We start from the raw sequence: 20463 nt of genomic DNA on the forward strand, positions 1-20463 counted from the left end.
AAGCATCCAATGAAATGAGCTATATCTAATTAAATAATGTAGATGTATAAAATTAAATTAAACGAGTGAAATAATACGAGTTGAGAAGAGCAGGCGTTGTTATTACCTTTGAATAATATGTTTATTCGGTTGATATTTGCCCTTTTTGCAAACATGTCTGGACATATTTCCAGCGACATAAGTTTAAACATGGTATTGTGCAGGCTTGGGGGTTTGTCCGGGCAAGACGCCGCGTCTTGCATAGACACCCTCCAAGCCTGCAGCAGCCTCAAGGTGTTTCAAAAGATAGTGAGTGGCGACATCCTGTCGATCGATGGGCAGCCGTGGGCATCCGGGCGACCACCCTCCTCCTTCTTACCTTTTTGTAAAATCTGCCGAGTCATGTTTACTTGTCTGGACATGTATCTGTTGGCTACATTTGGCCAATCGAACCACGCCATTTAACCCTCCCCCGGTCTCAAACCAGTATAAGTAAAGCCCAAGTCACGCTCTGCACAGACAAGACAATTTTTCCAGCTCGTGAAAGAAATGAAGACGTGTAGACCAAGACGTCATCTGGGTGTGAACAGCAAGGCCCGAAGGGTGACAACCATCGCCGCACCTGATCATATTGACAACAACATTGCAGAAATCTCTTCAGGTAAACGATGCAATTAATCTTTAACTATATAGCTTTCTAATATTTAATCATGGTATCTTTGTATTACAGATAGCGGTGTGGATGAACCTACATGCGATCAAGATCTGAATATGGATGTTGTGGAAACCTTTACAACTACAAACATGGAACAGGTTGAGACCTCTACAAATGTAGACCAGGATGGACCCTCTACAAAAACAGGCGAGGACCAGACTGTGCCATCATACTCCTTGTGGATGGGGGGCCCAGGAATCTTAGCAAGACCTGTTGCACCCTCGTACAACAACGGCGAGCCATCGTATTCAGGGTGGAGTCGTCCCGTTTCGCCGACACCGTCGTCGACACCTCCGATGACCCCCACCTCGTCGGCCGAATCTTCACAAAACGAGAAGGTACAACTGTCCAGTTGGTCCGACCAGGCTGATTCTCCACAAACCACGGAGATCAAGGTTCAGACCGTCAACGACCCTGACCACGGACCAGCACCTATTTCCGAAGATGAGGCAAAACATATGTCATGGGATAATCCTCCTAAGGGATGGATTGATATGGATGTCGTATTAGTTGTTAAGGCGGCTATTATTTACATGGTCAGACGTTTTTTGATAAAGTATCACAAAAAAAGGGGTTGTTTGCATAGCTATAGATACCTATGCAATTGTTATTATCTAAGACTGCACTATGACCGCATCATGCCCATCCTTTGCGGTAAAAAGTTTTTACCATGTATTCACTACTTGTTGGATTTGTGTTCTGTAAAAGCGGATAAAGAAACAGTCAAGCGAATTGCAGAGATCTTAATGGTGGATTTAGCACTCGTAAAGGACTTACCGGACCGCCTTAAAGCGGATGAGCCCATATGTTTTATGATATATCGTGATCAACTTGATACTTTCGAAGAATATCTTATAGAAAATATTAACTTTGAATAAAAAATGGGTAATGTCTTCAGAAAATTATCGTTTTTTGGCTATAGAAGCCAAGGGTGGGCAGATATAATAAATAGAGCAATTACATATAACCCCGATGATAAAGACCCTTTCATTGAAAATTTTTTATTGTTTATGCAAAAAGTGCGTGCCATGTCTTTAACAATTTTTCAGGAGCCTTGGGAATTGTTTGTGCAACATGTCATATTTTTGAGTCGCTCGGGATTGATCGACACGTTTCAAAATATTTTGGAAAATTGGGAAAATGCGATAAGTGTAGGACATGTACTTACCATACTCACGCTGTTTAACGATGTGATAAGATACCGTCTCCGTCATCAACAACCTGTGGATCTCGCGCACGAATTGAAGCTGTTTGAAGACCTGTTAGAATCAAAAGTTAATCCATCTGTTTTAACCCTGACCTATAGACTTTTTACATCTTAGAGAATCCTTATCACGTGTAACCATACTTAACCTTCTTTCAATAAAAAATGGATGTTTTTAAAAAGATGCTTTTGTGTCTGTCTGTGTGTTTAGATAAATAGCGATGTGATGTTTGTCACTAAATCATAAACCGTCATGAGCGTTAAGCGGTGGTTGAAAAAACTGTACTACGACCCCGCTCATCCAGCCAGCTTTGGAGGTGTAGAACGCCTTCATTTAGCTGCGTCGGAGAAAATGGGTCAAAAAGTGACGCGTCATAAAGTCAAGGATTTTTTATCTTCGCAAGATGCATACACCTTGCACAAACCAGCACGAATTCATTTCCCTAGGAACAGAGTTTTTGTGTCCAGTCCTATGAATCAATTCCAAGCCGATCTATGTGATATGCAAGCTCTGACCGAGTACAACGATGGTTTTAAATACCTACTCACAGTCATCGATGTGTTCTCAAAACGAGCGTATGCCCGTGTGCTGATGAACAAGACGGGGCCAGAAGTTGTTCGAGCCTTTGAGTCGGTCTTATCCTTTAGCGGCATCCCTAAAAAGTTACAAACAGACAAGGGGAAGGAGTTCTTCAACACGCAATTTCAGAGGTTGATGAAAAAACACAATATTAATCATTTTGCAACAGCCAGTGATTTGAAAGCCTCGGTGGTCGAAAGGTTTAATCGAACTTTAAAAACTCGAATGTGGCGATATTTCACCGCCAACAACACACGTCGTTATATCGACGTATTACAAGATTTAATCGATAGTTACAATGAAAGTTATCATACAAGTATAAAAATGAAACCTAACCAAGTCACACCAGATAACACATGGCTTGTCTTCCAAAACTTGTACGGCAACATACCCTCTGGGGGTAGTGATAGAATAAAAATGATATTTAAACAAGGAGATCTCGTTAGAATATCAAAAGTGCGAGGTGTGTTTGACAAGAAATATGAACAGAGTTTTACAGACGAGTTATTTACGATAGCGGAGTGTGTACCGCGTTTTCCACCTGTTTACAAGCTTAAAGACTACGACGGTGAAATAGTGCAAGGAACTTTTTATGCACACGAGCTCCAGAAAGTCACGATATCCAAGGATCAAATCTTTCAAGTGGAGAAGATTATCAAACGGCGTAAAGTCGGCGGACAGAAACAGTTTCTCATACGTTGGAAGGGCTGGCCTGTAAAATATGACAGTTGGGTCCCCGCTACACAAGTCGTCGACGTATAAATAAGAAGCTTTACAACGAATCTCGACATTTACCAACATGGATCCGAATCTTGAAGGGGGGTTTTACGTCACCTTACCCTCCAATGCAAGTTCTGATGTGTATGTAGACAATACGATAGCTGAATACAGAGTGAATCTGGCTCATCATATCGATCTCGAAGGTAATTGGGAAGTAGCTCTGAGTGAAATATCCTACCCCCATACATGGTTCAACGTGCCTGAAGATCAAGCATCTTTTGACTATGTAGATGCATGGGAAAACGGTGAACCAACACCAGGTGTTTTGGCACCTCTTTACTATGATGAAAACAAATTCACCATCAAATCCTTAAGCCTGTCGGCTGGGTACTACGATAATATTAAGAAAATAGGACAAGATGTGGAAGCGCTCCTCAAAAAGATCCATCCGGAAATCCATGTTGTATACCATTATTTAAAGGAGAGATTTTTCTGGGCAGGGAATGGTCATTACAAGATACGCTTTCGTCCCGCGTTAGCCTACATTTTTGGGGCGTTACCCGATGAATGGGTTACCTGCGGACCCCAGTGGACAGCGAGCCAACATCCTGCGGATATAAAAGCGGGGATGTACCATCTATATGTTTATACAGACGTGGTGTATCATCAGGCTGTGGGTGACGCTTTCGCTCCGCTCTTGAGAACGATACCCATCGATGATAATCACGGTGACATTGTATTTAAAGCCTTTAATCCTCTTTATTACATGCCTGTTAGTAGGAAGCATATTGAGGATATAAGAATCGAAGTTAAGACGGATCAGAATCACCCCGTGGGATTTACACGCGGTAAAGTTATCGCTACTCTGCACTTTAGACCCAGATAGAAAAATGGTTGTATTGGATACGCATCATGATCTTTACCGTTTTGTCGATTATTACGAAAACCAAGCGGGTGGGTCGTTATCAGGTTTTCATGGATTACCGGTCCAATATGGGCGTGGATTGGGTTCAATCTTTGCCAAATTATTTCGTTTTGTGAGTCCATTAATCAAAAGAGGGTTCAGCGTTGCCAGACCTCACCTGCAAACGGCTGCGAAAAACATTGCAACAGATGTAGCCGGTCGGGTGTTAGAACGAATAAACCGTAAGGCGGAGCCTCAAGAAGGTTCGGGTTTAATGGTTCTGGCACGAAGACCTGCAAAAAGACCCATCGGACAAAGGTTGAGAGAGCCTAAAAAACGCAAACGCGTGTCCAAGAAGAAATCAGTCAAGAAAAGGAGACGGCGAAGAAACACCGGGGATATTTTCTCTTAACCAAAATTGACCATTAGGGTTATTCATCATGGCTCTTTTGCATCACAAGTCAGCAGAGTGCACCCTAACTGAACTGGATTTATTTAGTCCACCCATGACACAACTATCAATCGAACAAAGTCAATATGTGGAAATGTTACCTATCTCGGCTCTCACCGATGATGGTCCTGTGGAGTTTTTCATACCTGGAGAAGGATCCAAATATCTCGACCTCTCAGACACCCTGCTTCAGCTGCACCTGAGGGTACTCAACAGAGATGGTAGCATTTTACCCACAGATCAACGAGTCGGTATTATTAATTATCCTTTGAATACAATCTTCTCACAAGTGGATGTAACATTAGGCGACAGGTTGATCTCGCAATCTAGCGCAACCCATCCATACAGAGCTATGATAGAGACGTTGTTAAACTTTTCAGAAGCCTCTCTAAGAAGCCAATTCACAGCGGCTATGTTTTACAAAGATACATCAGGGCATATGGATTCAACAGTCTTAACGGGGGATGCTGTTAACAAAGGATTACTGCGCAGAGCAGAATATGTGTTGGGTTCCCGAACATTCACCGTGATAGGACCTCTACACGCCGACATATTTTTTTGTGAGAGACATCTTCTCAATAACGTGGATCTACGAGTGAAACTCATCAAAGCCAACGACCAATTTTGTTTTATGAGCCCTCCCGATGTGAACTACCATCTGAAAATCGTGGGCGCTTCCCTCTTTGTGAAAAGAGTCGCCGTTTCACCAGCCATCTCTATCGGTCATGCTGCGGCTCTCAACAAAGAAAATGCTTTGTATCCGTTATCAAGAATTAATGTGAAAACTTATTCCATCCCGCAACATTCCAGAACCTGTCAACAAGATAATCTTTTCCTCGGTCATACACCTCGATATGTGGTGTTAGGTCTTGTAAATCACAACGCCTTTGTGGGCAGAAAAGATTTGAATCCCTTTAATTTCGCTCATCATCATTTGGAATATTTAGCGCTCTGCCAAGAGGGGAGACAGATACCAGCCAAAGCTTTCCAGCCCCAATTTAATGCAGGAAACGCCGTTCGAGAATTTCATAACCTGTTTACATCGACAGGAAGACATTTGAAAGATTTACCTCTTTGCATCAACAGGGAGGATTTTTCCGGTGGATATGCGCTGTATGTTTTTAACTTAAACCCCAACGATGATTCAGGAGCTCTCGCACCTGTCTCCAGCGGAAGTTTGAGGTTAGAAATGAGATTTAGACTCCCACTCCCTCACACAACCACACTTATTGTGTACGCCTGCTACGATTCCATCCTGGAAATAAATTCAAAACGACAGGTATTAGTGGATTATTACTGATGAACGGGAAAGAGCTGGAGCAACTCATGAAACGTCTACAAGGGCGTTTATTTGGAGGTGTTTACGCTTCGGATGAAATAAATTCGCTGCAGCCTAACCCCCCAATCTTCTACATCGTCAACACACATCCTCGACACTTACCCGGTGAACACTGGCTGGCTCTGACGTTGGAAAAAGATGGAACCAGTACTTTTTTTGACGCTTTTGGATTTCCTCCTGAATTTCAATATTATCCGCAAAACATTAACTCTTTTTTGAAAAAACATTCCGATCGTATTTTGTATCATAACAGACGTCTACAACACGAGCTATCAATCACCTGTGGTCAACATTGCGTCTATTATTTAACACATAGAGGCTGTGGTTTGAGTTATCAGGATGTGTTAACATGCTATAAGGATGATGTGTTAAAGAATGATGCCATGGTAACTAGTTTTGTAAAGCATTATCAAACCTGTGCGGAAAAGACATGTACCGGTCAAGCGGCGTGTTCTTTTAAAAAATTTCAAACCTGTCATTGTCTGTAATCATTTAAAATGTATTTTATTGAATAAAAACACATGTATAAACATACAAAGGTTTTAGATTTTTCATTAAAACTTATGAAGAGGAATACCCCACCCACTTTACAGGGGAGGGTCTTTTTCTATTAGTTTTTTTCTTCTTCTTCCTAATGGATGTCCTCTTGTTTGTGTCATCATCAGAGCTTAACGAACCTCGGAGTTTCAACCGTCTGAATTCGTCACGGGCGTGAGGGTTGACGATGGTGGTCTCCGGAATATTGAGTTCGTGTAGAGTGTGAAGAAACTCCTTCCAGCCTCTAGGGGTTCGAGTCGCGATGTTTTTACTCGTCAAAGTAATCTGCCTGAGTAAATCGGTCATGTGAGATCCTTTTATAGGCTTATCTTGAAACATGAATTCATGACGAGGGGTCCAGCTTCTATCAGCATCCTTAAGTTTTCTCAAAACATAGTCTGCGTTTTTCCGATAACGCGTTGGAATGTTATGCAGAATATCGAACCAGGGTTCGATTTCATTCCCCACCATTTTGTCTTGTACCTCAACATTCGAAATCTTTGAAGGGTTCAAAACCTCAGGGGTTAGAGACACGGTCAGAGGTCGTTCTTCCTTTTCACCTTGTTTGAGAAGGCTTAAATAACGATGAAGTAAAGACTGATACCTTGTTATTTTTTCATGAGGGGACAAGGATTGATCTTCCAAAACTGCCTTCATCTTCACATCCATGTCCTGTTCGGCAGTTTGTCTGATGGTAGGTTCGGGTTTTTTCAGACGTTCCAGTTGTTGTGGTGTGAGAAGAAACATTTTCTGGGCTGTTTTCAAACTCATGATGGCTAGTTTTTGTTGATTAACCCACCCAAAAGATTACCTAGGAAGGGTACAACTGTTCCCAACAGAGGAAGAATAAATCCACCCCTTTGAGTCAAAAAGGCGCGTTTTTTCTTAAGACTTGTTTTTTTACGTGCCAATAGTCTAATAATTTTCTTTTGTTTTTTTAATTTCTTAAACTGTGAAGGTGAAAGCGGTATATGACCCTTTAATAGATTGAAAGCAATTTCACAGAGGACCTTGATCAAAGAAGGTGGACCTCTGGTTAGTATGTCTTTACGTCTCTTAGCCGTGGCTTGAAACAGGTTCCTGAGCTGCGGAGCGTTTGTTTTTAAAAGCTTGGACATGTCAATTTTTGGAAATGTAGACGGTAGGCCACTGATCAGGAAGTACACCCGTTCTCAAACGGTATTGTTCTGGACATGTGGGTGTTAAATCCACCAATAAATACCCATGAGCGTCTTTGGTGGCATCTTCAAAACTTTCTAAAAAATAATTTTTCTTCGTAGGGAATATCTGATTAGCCAAAATACTGGTTTGTAATTTATCCCGAGGATTTTTGAACAAGACCATGTAATTACTATTTAGACTAATAGTACGACTGTATTTACCTTGGTGGAATACATTCTGAGTTAACAATATGACGCTCATATTTCTATGATGCCTATATTGGGTAAAGAGGAATGTTATGCAGAATATCGAACCAGGGTTCGATTTCATTCCCCACCATTTTGTCTTGTACCTCAACATTCGAAATCTTTGAAGGGTTCGGACACGCGTTTGCGTTTTTTAGGCTCTCTCAACCTTTGTCCGATGGGTCTTTTTGCAGGTCTTCGTGCCAGAACCATTAAACCCGAACCTTCTTGAGGCTCCGCCTTACGGTTTATTCGTTCTAACACCCGACCGGCTACATCTGTTGCAATGTTTTTCGCAGCCGTTTGCAGGTGAGGTCTGGCAACGCTGAACCCTCTTTTGATTAATGGACTCACAAAACGAAATAATTTGGCAAAGATTGAACCCAATCCACGCCCATATTGGACCGGTAATCCATGAAAACCTGATAACGACCCACCCGCTTGGTTTTCGTAATAATCGACAAAACGGTAAAGATCATGATGCGTATCCAATACAACCATTTTTCTATCTGGGTCTAAAGTGCAGGGTAGCGATAACTTTACCGCGTGTAAATCCCACGGGGTGATTCTGATCCGTCTTAACTTCGATTCTTATATCCTCAATATGCTTCCTACTAACAGGCATGTAATAAAGAGGATTAAAGGCTTTAAATACAATGTCACCGTGATTATCATCGATGGGTATCGTTCTCAAGAGCGGAGCGAAAGCGTCACCCACAGCCTGATGATACACCACGTCTGTATAAACATATAGATGGTACATCCCCGCTTTTATATCCGCAGGATGTTGGCTCGCTGTCCACTGGGGTCCGCAGGTAACCCATTCATCGGGTAACGCCCCAAAAATGTAGGCTAACGCGGGACGAAAGCGTATCTTGTAATGACCATTCCCTGCCCAGAAAAATCTCTCCTTTAAATAATGGTATACAACATGGATTTCCGGATGGATCTTTTTGAGGAGCGCTTCCACATCTTGTCCTATTTTCTTAATATTATCGTAGTACCCAGCCGACAGGCTTAAGGATTTGATGGTGAATTTGTTTTCATCATAGTAAAGAGGTGCCAAAACACCTGGTGTTGGTTCACCGTTTTCCCATGCATCTACATAGTCAAAAGATGCTTGATCTTCAGGCACGTTGAACCATGTATGGGGGTAGGATATTTCACTCAGAGCTACTTCCCAATTACCTTCGAGATCGATATGATGAGCCAGATTCACTCTGTATTCAGCTATCGTATTGTCTACATACACATCAGAACTTGCATTGGAGGGTAAGGTGACGTAAAACCCCCCTTCAAGATTCGGATCCATGTTGGTAAATGTCGAGATTCGTTGTAAAGCTTCTTATTTATACGTCGACGACTTGTGTAGCGGGGACCCAACTGTCATATTTTACAGGCCAGCCCTTCCAACGTATGAGAAACTGTTTCTGTCCGCCGACTTTACGCCGTTTGATAATCTTCTCCACTTGAAAGATTTGATCCTTGGATATCGTGACTTTCTGGAGCTCGTGTGCATAAAAAGTTCCTTGCACTATTTCACCGTCGTAGTCTTTAAGCTTGTAAACAGGTGGAAAACGCGGTACACACTCCGCTATCGTAAATAACTCGTCTGTAAAACTCTGTTCATATTTCTTGTCAAACACACCTCGCACTTTTGATATTCTAACGAGATCTCCTTGTTTAAATATCATTTTTATTCTATCACTACCCCCAGAGGGTATGTTGCCGTACAAGTTTTGGAAGACAAGCCATGTGTTATCTGGTGTGACTTGGTTAGGTTTCATTTTTATACTTGTATGATAACTTTCATTGTAACTATCGATTAAATCTTGTAATACGTCGATATAACGACGTGTGTTGTTGGCGGTGAAATATCGCCACATTCGAGTTTTTAAAGTTCGATTAAACCTTTCGACCACCGAGGCTTTCAAATCACTGGCTGTTGCAAAATGATTAATATTGTGTTTTTTCATCAACCTCTGAAATTGCGTGTTGAAGAACTCCTTCCCCTTGTCTGTTTGTAACTTTTTAGGGATGCCGCTAAAGGATAAGACCGACTCAAAGGCTCGAACAACTTCTGGCCCCGTCTTGTTCATCAGCACACGGGCATACGCTCGTTTTGAGAACACATCGATGATTGTGAGTAGGTATTTAAAACCATCGTTGTACTCGGTCAGAGCTTGCATATCACATAGATCGGCTTGGAATTGATTCATAGGACTGGACACAAAAACTCTGTTCCTAGGGAAATGAATTCGTGCTGGTTTGTGCAAGGTGTATGCATCTTGCGAAGATAAAAAATCCTTGACTTTATGACGCGTCACTTTTTGACCCATTTTCTCCGACGCAGCTAAATGAAGGCGTTCTACACCTCCAAAGCTGGCTGGATGAGCGGGGTCGTAGTACAGTTTTTTCAACCACCGCTTAACGCTCATGACGGTTTATGATTTAGTGACAAACATCACATCGCTATTTATCTAAACACACAGACAGACACAAAAGCATCTTTTTAAAAACATCCATTTTTTATTGAAAGAAGGTTAAGTATGGTTACACGTGATAAGGATTCTCTAAGATGTAAAAAGTCTATAGGTCAGGGTTAAAACAGATGGATTAACTTTTGATTCTAACAGGTCTTCAAACAGCTTCAATTCGTGCGCGAGATCCACAGGTTGTTGATGACGGAGACGGTATCTTATCACATCGTTAAACAGCGTGAGTATGGTAAGTACATGTCCTACACTTATCGCATTTTCCCAATTTTCCAAAATATTTTGAAACGTGTCGATCAATCCCGAGCGACTCAAAAATATGACATGTTGCACAAACAATTCCCAAGGCTCCTGAAAAATTGTTAAAGACATGGCACGCACTTTTTGCATAAACAATAAAAAATTTTCAATGAAAGGGTCTTTATCATCGGGGTTATATGTAATTGCTCTATTTATTATATATGCCCACCCTTGGCTTCTATAGCCAAAAAACGATAATTTTCTGAAGACATTACCCATTTTTTATTCAAAGTTAATATTTTCTATAAGATATTCTTCGAAAGTATCAAGTTGATCACGATATATCATAAAACATATGGGCTCATCCGCTTTAAGGCGGTCCGGTAAGTCCTTTACGAGTGCTAAATCCACCATTAAGATCTCTGCAATTCGCTTGACTGTTTCTTTATCCGCTTTTACAGAACACAAATCCAACAAGTAGTGAATACATGGTAAAAACTTTTTACCGCAAAGGATGGGCATGATGCGGTCATAGTGCAGTCTTAGATAATAACAATTGCATAGGTATCTATAGCTATGCAAACAACCCCTTTTTTTGTGATACTTTATCAAAAAATGTCTGACCATGTAAATAATAGCCGCCTTAACAACTAATACGACATCCATATCAATCCATCCCTTAGGAGGATTATCCCATGACATATGTTTTGCCTCATCTTCGGAAATAGGTGCTGGTCCGTGGTCAGGGTCGTTGACGGTCTGAACCTTGATCTCCGTGGTTTGTGGAGAATCAGCCTGGTCGGACCAACTGGACAGTTGTACCTTCTCGTTTTGTGAAGATTCGGCCGACGAGGTGGGGGTCATCGGAGGTGTCGACGACGGTGTCGGCGAAACGGGACGACTCCACCCTGAATACGATGGCTCGCCGTTGTTGTACGAGGGTGCAACAGGTCTTGCTAAGATTCCTGGGCCCCCCATCCACAAGGAGTATGATGGCACAGTCTGGTCCTCGCCTGTTTTTGTAGAGGGTCCATCCTGGTCTACATTTGTAGAGGTCTCAACCTGTTCCATGTTTGTAGTTGTAAAGGTTTCCACAACATCCATATTCAGATCTTGATCGCATGTAGGTTCATCCACACCGCTATCTGTAATACAAAGATACCATGATTAAATATTAGAAAGCTATATAGTTAAAGATTAATTGCATCGTTTACCTGAAGAGATTTCTGCAATGTTGTTGTCAATATGATCAGGTGCGGCGATGGTTGTCACCCTTCGGGCCTTGCTGTTCACACCCAGATGACGTCTTGGTCTACACGTCTTCATTTCTTTCACGAGCTGGAAAAATTGTCTTGTCTGTGCAGAGCGTGACTTGGGCTTTACTTATACTGGTTTGAGACCGGGGGAGGGTTAAATGGCGTGGTTCGATTGGCCAAATGTAGCCAACAGATACATGTCCAGACAAGTAAACATGACTCGGCAGATTTTACAAAAAGGTAAGAAGGAGGAGGGTGGTCGCCCGGATGCCCACGGCTGCCCATCGATCGACAGGATGTCGCCACTCACTATCTTTTGAAACACCTTGAGGCTGCTGCAGGCTTGGAGGGTGTCTATGCAAGACGCCGCGTCTTGCCCGGACAAACCCCCAAGCCTGCACAATACCATGTTTAAACTTATGTCGCTGGAAATATGTCCAGACATGTTTGCAAAAAGGGCAAATATCAACCGAATAAACATATTATTCAAAGGTAATAACAACGCCTGCTCTTCTCAACTCGTATTATTTCACTCGTTTAATTTAATTTTATACATCTACATTATTTAAATAGATATAGCTCATTGCATTGGATGCTTTATATACTTCAGATATTAAAATATGAATAACATAAGTACAGTTTGGGTTGGGGACGCACGCACGCAGGGAACACATTGTTTTTAACATAAGAAGCATACAGTTTAGGAGGGGGGCCAAGCCCCCCTCCCAATCACACACACAACGTCATCACAACGAGACAAAAAGCGTAATTCTGTAGGCGGGGCCCTTGGCCCACACACACACACACATACAACGTCATCACAACGAGACAAAAAGCGTAATTCTGTAGGCGGGGCCCACTTCGACAAAAGCGTAATTCTGTAGGAGTGGTATTAAACCTTCAACGGGCAGGGAATATGTAAATATTTTTAAATAGGTGGCTGGAGATTGGATAGTTTTAACACAGGGGCGGGGATAGCGGCCATTTTGGACAAAAGCGTAATTCTGTAGGCGGGGACAACGAGACAAAAGCGTAATTCTGTAGGCGGGGCTATGACGTCATCAAAATTTAAAAAAGCGTAATTCTATTATCTCTGTCCAATATTTCCCTTATGAGATAATGCCTCTCATAGCAAATGTGTACAGCGCGAGCTGAAAATGCATTTACAGCACTAAAAAAACAAACTTTTATAACAGCTAAACCAAACGTTTCCAATGTAAATTTCCACCTTTATATAGTGTAGAAAGGCATCCTGAAGCCTGGAAAGTCATTAATTTGATTGTCCAGTATTTCCTTCATGAGATATTGCAACACTTAGAAAAAGTGTACAGCGCCAGCAGACAATGAATTTTCAGCACTAAAAAAAACGAAACTTCATTAACAGCTAAACCAAACGTTTCCAATGTAAATTTCCAACTTTATATAGTGTAGAAAGGCATCCTGAAGCCTGGAAAGTCATTAATTTGATTGTCCAGTATTTCCTTCATGAGATATTGCAACACTTAGAAAAAGTGTACAGCGCCAGCAGACAATGAATTTTCAGCACTAAAAAAACGAAACTTCATTAACAGCTAAACCAAACGTTTCCAATGTAAATTTCCACATTTATAGAGTGTAAAAAGGCATCCTGAAGCCTGGGAAGTCATTAATTTGATTGTCCAGTATTTCCCTTATGAGATAATGCCTCACATAGCAAATGTGTACAGTGCGAGCTGAAAATGCATTTTCAGCACTAAAAAACCAAACTTTTATAACAGCTAAACCAAACGTTTCCAATGTAAATTTCCACCTTTATATAGTGTAAAAAGACATCCTGAAGCCTGGGCAGTCATTAATTTGATTGTCCAATATTTCCCTTATGAGATAATGCCTCTCATAGCAAATGTGTACAGCGCGAGCTGAAAATGCATTTACAGCACTAAAAAACCAAACTTTTATAACAGCTAAACCAAACGTTTCAAATGTAAATTTCCACCTTTATATAGTGTAGAAAGGCATCCTGAAGCCTGGAAAGTCATTAATTTGATTATCCAGTATTTCCCTTATGAGATAATGCCTCACATAGCAAATGTGTACAGTGCGAGCTGAAAATGCATTTTCAGCACTAAAAAAAACAAACTTTTATAACAGCTAAACCAAACGTTTCCAATGTAAATTTCCACCTTTATATAGTGTAGAAAGGCATCCTGAAGCCTGGAAAGTCATTAATTTGATTGTCAAGTATTTCCTTCATGAGATATTGCAACACTTAGAAAAAGTGTACAGCGCCAGCAGACAATGAATTTTCAGCACTAAAAAAACGAAACTTCATTAACAGCTAAACCAAACGTTTCCAATGTAAATTTCCACATTTATAGAGTGTAAAAAGGCATCCTGAAGCCTGGGAAGTCATTAATTTGATTGTCCAGTATTTCCCTTATGAGATAATGCCTCACATAGCAAATGTGTACAGTGCGAGCTGAAAATGCATTTTCAGCACTAAAAAACCAAACTTTTATAACAGCTAAACCAAACGTTTCCAATATAAATTTCCACCTTTATATAGTGTAGAAAGGCATCCTGAAGCCTGGAAAGTCATTAATTTGATTGTCCAGTATTTCCTTCATGAGATATTGCAACACTTAGAAAAAGTGTACAGCGCCAGCAGACAATGAATTTTCAGCACTAAAAAAAACGAAACTTCATTAACAGCTAAACCAAACGTTTCCAATGTAAATTTCCACATTTATAGAGTGTAAAAAGGCATCCTGAAGCCTGGGAAGTCATTAATTTGATTGTCCAGTATTTCCCTTATGAGATAATGCCTCACATAGCAAATGTGTACAGTGCGAGCTGAAAATGCATTTACAGCACTAAAAAAACAAACTTTTATAACAGCTAAACCAAACGTTTCCAATGTAAATTTCCACCTTTATATAGTGTAGAAAGGCATCCTGAAGCCTGGAAAGTCATTAATTTGATTGTCCAGTATTTCCTTCATGAGATATTGCAACACTTTGAAAAAGTGTACAGCGCCAGCAGACAATGAATTTTCAGCACTAAATAAACGAAACTTCATTAACAGCTAAAGTAAACGTTTCCAATGTAAATTTCCACCTTTATATAGTGTAAAAAGACATCCTGAAGCCTGGGCAGTCATTAATTTGATTGTCCAATATTTCCCTTATGAGATAATGCCTCTCATAGCAAATGTGTACAGTGCGAGCTGAAAATGCATTTACAGCACTAAAAAAACAAACTTTTATAACAGCTAAACCAAACGTTTCCAATGTAAATTTCCACCTTTATATAGTGTAAAAAGACATCCTGAAGCCTGGGCAGTCATTAATTTGATTGTCCAATATTTCCCTTATGAGATAATGCCTCTCATAGCAAATGTGTACAGCGCGAGCTGAAAATGCATTTACAGCACTAAAAAACCAAACTTTTATAACAGCTAAACCAAACGTTTCCAATGTAAATTTCCACCTTTATATAGTGTAGAAAGGCATCCTGAAGCCTGGAAAGTCATTAATTTGATTGTCCAGTATTTCCTTCATGAGATATTGCAACACTTAGAAAAAGTGTACAGCGCCAGCAGACAATGAATTTTCAGCACTAAAAAAAACGAAACTTCATTAACAGCTAAACCAAACGTTTCCAATGTAAATTTCCACATTTATAGAGTGTAAAAAGGCATCCTGAAGCCTGGGAAGTCATTAATTTGATTGTCCAGTATTTCCCTTATGAGATAATGCCTCTCATTGCAAATGTGTACAGCGCGAGCTGAAAATGCATTTTCAGCACTAAAAAAACAAACTTTTATAACACCTAAACCAAACGTTTCCAATGTAAATTTCCTCCTTTATATAGTGTAAAAAGACATCCTGAAGCCTGGGCAGTCATTAATTTGATTGTCCAATATTTCCCTTATGAGATAATGCCTCTCATAGCAAATGTGTACAGCGCGAGCTGAAAATGCATTTACAGCACTAAAAAACCAAACTTTTATAAAAGCTAAACCAAACGTTTCCAATGTAAATTTCCACCTTTATATAGTGTAGAAAGGCATCCTGAAGCCTGGAAAGTCATTAATTTGATTGTCCAGTATTTCCTTCATGAGATATTGCAACATTTAGAAAAAGTGTACAGCGCCAGCAGACAATGAATTTTCAGCACTAAAAAAACGAAACTTCATTAACAGCTAAACTAAACGTTTCCAATGTAAATTTCCACCTTTATATAGTGTAAAAAGACATCCTGAAGCCCGGGCAGCCATTAATTTGATTGTCCAATATTTCCCTTATGAGATAATGCCTCTCATAGCAAATGTGTACAGCGCGAGCTGAAAATGCATTTACAGCACTAAAAAACCAAACTTTTATAACAGCTAAACCAAACGTTTCCAATGTAAATTTCCACCTTTATATAGTGTAAAAAGACATCCTGAAGCCTGGGCAGTCATTAATTTGATTGTCCAATATTTCCCTTATGAGATAATGCCTCTCATAGCAAATGTGTACAGCGCGAGCTGAAAATGCATTTACAGCACTAAAAAAACAAACTTTTATAACAGCTAAACCAAACGTTTCCAATGTAAATTTCCACCTTTATATAGTGTAGAAAGGCATCCTGAAGCCTGGAAAGTCATTAATTTGATTGTCCAGTATTTCCTTCATGAGATATTGCAACACTTAGAAAAAGTGTACAGCGCCAGCAGACAATGAATTTTCAGCACTAAAAAAACGAAACTTCATTAACAGCTAAACTAAATGTTTCCAATGTAAATTTCCACCTTTATATAGTGTAAAAAGACATCCTGAAGCCTGGGCAGTCATTAATTTGATTGTCCAATATTTCCCTTATGAGATAATGCCTCTCATAGCAAATGTGTACAGCGCGAGCTGAAAATGCATTTACAGCACTAAAAAACCAAACTTTTATAACAGCTAAACCAAACGTTTCCAATGTAAATTTCCACCTTTATATAGTGTAAAAAGGCATCCTGAAGCCTGGAAAGTCTTTAATTTGATTGTCCAGTATTTCCTTCATGAGATATTGCAACACTTAGAAAAAGTGTACAGCGCCAGCAGACAATGAATTTCCAGCACTAAAAAAACGAAACTTCATTAACAGCTAAACTAAACGTTTCCAATGTAAATTTCCACCTTTATATAGTGTAAAAAGACATCCTGAAGCCTGGGCAGTCATTAATTTGATTGTCCAATATTTCCCTTATGAGATAATGCCTCTCATAGCAAATGTGTACAGCGCGAGCTGAAAATGCATTTACAGCACTAAAAAACCAAACTTTTATAACAGCTAAACCAAACGTTTCCAATGTAAATTTCCACCTTTATATAGTGTAGAAAGGCATCCTGAAGCCTGGAAAGTCATTAATTTGATTTTCCAGTATTTCCTTCATGAGATATTGCAACACTTAGAAAAAGTGTACAGCGCCAGCAGACAATGAATTTTCAGCACTAAAAAAACGAAACTTCATTAACAGCTAAACCAAACGTTTCCAATGTAAATTTCCACATTTATAGAGTGTAAAAAGGCATCCTGAAGCCTGGGAAGTCATTAATTTGATTGTCCAGTATTTCCCTTATGAGATAATGCCTCTCATAGCAAATGTGTACAGCGCGAGCTGAAAATGCATTTACAGCACTAAAAAACCAAACTTTTATAACAGCTAAACCAAACGTTTCCAATGTAAATTTCCACCTTTATATAGTGTAAAAAGGCATCCTGAAGCCTGGAAAGTCTTTAATTTGATTGTCCAGTATTTCCTTCATGAGATATTGCAACACTTAGAAAAAGTGTACAGCGCCAGCAGACAATGAATTTCCAGCACTAAAAAAACGAAACTTCATTAACAGCTAAACTAAACGTTTCCAATGTAAATTTCCACCTTTATATAGTGTAAAAAGACATCCTGAAGCCTGGGCAGTCATTAATTTGATTGTCCAATATTTCCCTTATGAGATAATGCCTCTCATAGCAAATGTGTACAGCGCGAGCTGAAAATGCATTTACAGCACTAAAAAACCAAACTTTTATAACAGCTAAACCAAACGTTTCCAATGTAAATTTCCACCTTTATATAGTGTAGAAAGGCATCCTGAAGCCTGGAAAGTCATTAATTTGATTGTCCAGTATTTCCTTCATGAGATATTGCAACACTTAGAAAAAGTGTACAGCGCCAGCAGACAATGAATTTTCAGCACTAAAAAAACGAAACTTCATTAACAGCTAAACCAAACGTTTCCAATGTAAATTTCCACATTTATAGAGTGTAAAAAGGCATCCTGAAGCCTGGGAAGTCATTAATTTGATTGTCCAGTATTTCCCTTATGAGATAATGCCTCACATAGCAAATGTGTACAGTGCGAGCTGAAAATGCATTTTCAGCACTAAAAAACCAAACTTTTATAACAGCTAAACCAAACGTTTCCAATGTAAATTTCCACCTTTATATAGTGTAAAAAGACATCCTGAAGCCTGGGCAGTCATTAATTTGATTGTCCAGTATTTCCCTTATGAGATAATGCCTCACATAGCAAATGTGTACAGCGCGAGCTGAAAATGCATTTACAGCACTAAAAAAACAAACTTTTATAACAGCTAAACCAAACGTTTCCAATGTAAATTTCCACATTTATAGAGTGTAAAAATGCATCCTGAAGCCTGGGAAGTCATTAATTTGATTGTCCAGTATTTCCCTTATGAGATAATGCCTCACATAGCAAATGTGTACAGTGCGAGCTGAAAATGCATTTTCAGCACTAAAAAACCAAACTTTTATAACAGCTAAACCAAACGTTTCCAATGTAAATTTCCACCTTTATATAGTGTAAAAAGACATCCTGAAGCCTGGGCAGTCATTAATTTGATGGTCCAATATTTCCCTTATGAGATAATGCCTCTCATAGCAAATGTGTACAGCGCGAGCTGAAAATGCATTTACAGCACTAAAAAACCAAACTTTTATAACAGCTAAACCAAACGTTTCCAATGTAAATTTCCACCTTTATATAGTGTAAAAAGACATCCTGAAGCCTGGGCAGTCATTAATTTGATTGTCCAATATTTCCCTTATGAGATAATGCCTCTCATAGCAAATGTGTACAGCGCGAGCTGAAAATGCATTTACAGCACTAAAAAAACAAACTTTTATAACAGCTAAACCAAACGTTTCCAATGTAAATTTCCACCTTTATATAGTGTAGAAAGGCATCCTGAAGCCTGGAAAGTCATTAATTTGATTGTCCAGTATTTCCTTCATGAGATATTGCAACACTTAGAAAAAGTGTACAGCGCCAGCAGACAATGAATTTTCAGCACTAAAAAAACGAAACTTCATTAACAGCTAAACTAAATGTTTCCAATGTAAATTTCCACCTTTATATAGTGTAAAAAGACATCCTGAAGCCTGGGCAGTCATTAATTTGATTGTCCAATATTTCCCTTATGAGATAATGCCTCTCATAGCAAATGTGTACAGCGCGAGCTGAAAATGCATTTACAGCACTAAAAAACCAAACTTTTATAACAGCTAAACCAAACGTTTCCAATGTAAATTTCCACCTTTATATAGTGTAAAAAGGCATCCTGAAGCCTGGAAAGTCTTTAATTTGATTGTCCAGTATTTCCTTCATGAGATATTGCAACACTTAGAAAAAGTGTACAGCGCCAGCAGACAATGAATTTCCAGCACTAAAAAAACGAAACTTCATTAACAGCTAAACTAAACGTTTCCAATGTAAATTTCCACCTTTATATAGTGTAAAAAGACATCCTGAAGCCTGGGCAGTCATTAATTTGATTGTCCAGTATTTCCCTTATGAGATAATGCCTCACATAGCAAATGTGTACAGTGCGAGCTGAAAATGCATTTTCAGCACTAAAAAACCAAACTTTTATAACAGCTAAACCAAACGTTTCCAATGTAAATTTCCACCTTTATATAGTGTAAAAAGACATCCTGAAGCCTGGGCAGTCATTAATTTGATTGTCCAGTATTTCCCTTATGAGATAATGCCTCACATAGCAAATGTGTACAGCGCGAGCTGAAAATGCATTTACAGCACTAAAAAAACAAACTTTTATAACAGCTAAACCAAACGTTTCCAATGTAAATTTCCACATTTATAGAGTGTAAAAATGCATCCTGAAGCCTGGGAAGTCATTAATTTGATTGTCCAGTATTTCCCTTATGAGATAATGCCTCACATAGCAAATGTGTACAGTGCGAGCTGAAAATGCATTTTCAGCACTAAAAAACCAAACTTTTATAACAGCTAAACCAAACGTTTCCAATGTAAATTTCCACCTTTATATAGTGTAAAAAGACATCCTGAAGCCTGAGCAGTCATTAATTTGATTGTCCAATATTTCCCTTATGAGATAATGCCTCTCATAGCAAATGTGTACAGCGCGAGCTGAAAATGCATTTACAGCACTAAAAAACCAAACTTTTATAACAGCTAAACCAAACGTTTCCAATGTAAATTTCCACCTTTATATAGTGTAGAAAGGCATCCTGAAGCCTGGAAAGTCATTAATTTGATTGTCCAGTATTTCCTTCATGAGATATTGCAACACTTAGAAAAAGTGTACAGCGCCAGTAGACAATGAATTTTCAGCACTAAAAAA

The 20463-nt window shown here is 39.5% G+C and overlaps 1 protein-coding gene and 2 long non-coding RNA genes across 4 annotated transcripts; 1 reads left to right on the forward strand and 2 right to left on the reverse strand.

Moving 5' to 3' along the window:
- Positions 1-219: 219 nt before the first annotated feature.
- On the forward strand, positions 220-2082 carry LOC148314815 (uncharacterized). The gene is made up of 2 exons (XM_088287611.1): positions 220-640; positions 710-2082. The coding sequence occupies exons 1-2, from the start codon at positions 529-531 to the stop codon at positions 1570-1572; spliced, it is 975 nt and encodes a 324-aa protein (XP_088143737.1). The 5' UTR covers positions 220-528; the 3' UTR covers positions 1573-2082.
- LOC148314816 (uncharacterized) lies at positions 670-2436 on the reverse strand. Its single transcript, XR_015841491.1, has 2 exons — positions 1863-2436; positions 670-1126 (listed from the first exon to the last, which is right to left on the reverse strand). It is a non-coding gene; the product is annotated as an uncharacterized LOC148314816 (long non-coding RNA).
- A 14-nt stretch (positions 2437-2450) lies between these two features.
- Positions 2451-6323, reverse strand: LOC148314817 (uncharacterized). Of its 2 annotated transcripts, none has more exons than XR_015841492.1 (3): positions 5624-6323; positions 4655-4761; positions 2451-2554 (listed from the first exon to the last, which is right to left on the reverse strand). It is a non-coding gene; the product is annotated as an uncharacterized LOC148314817 (long non-coding RNA). The 2 variants fall into 2 exon arrangements; XR_015841493.1 differs by having other exon boundaries at positions 4281-4761.
- Positions 6324-20463: the final 14140 nt, after the last annotated feature.

Source organism: Idiotropiscis lumnitzeri, unplaced genomic scaffold (assembly GCF_059441095.1).
Source record: "Idiotropiscis lumnitzeri isolate Australia: NSW breed Sydney's pygmy pipehorse unplaced genomic scaffold, RoL_Ilum_1.0 HiC_scaffold_215, whole genome shotgun sequence".
Lineage (NCBI taxonomy): Eukaryota > Metazoa > Chordata > Actinopteri > Syngnathiformes > Syngnathidae > Idiotropiscis > Idiotropiscis lumnitzeri.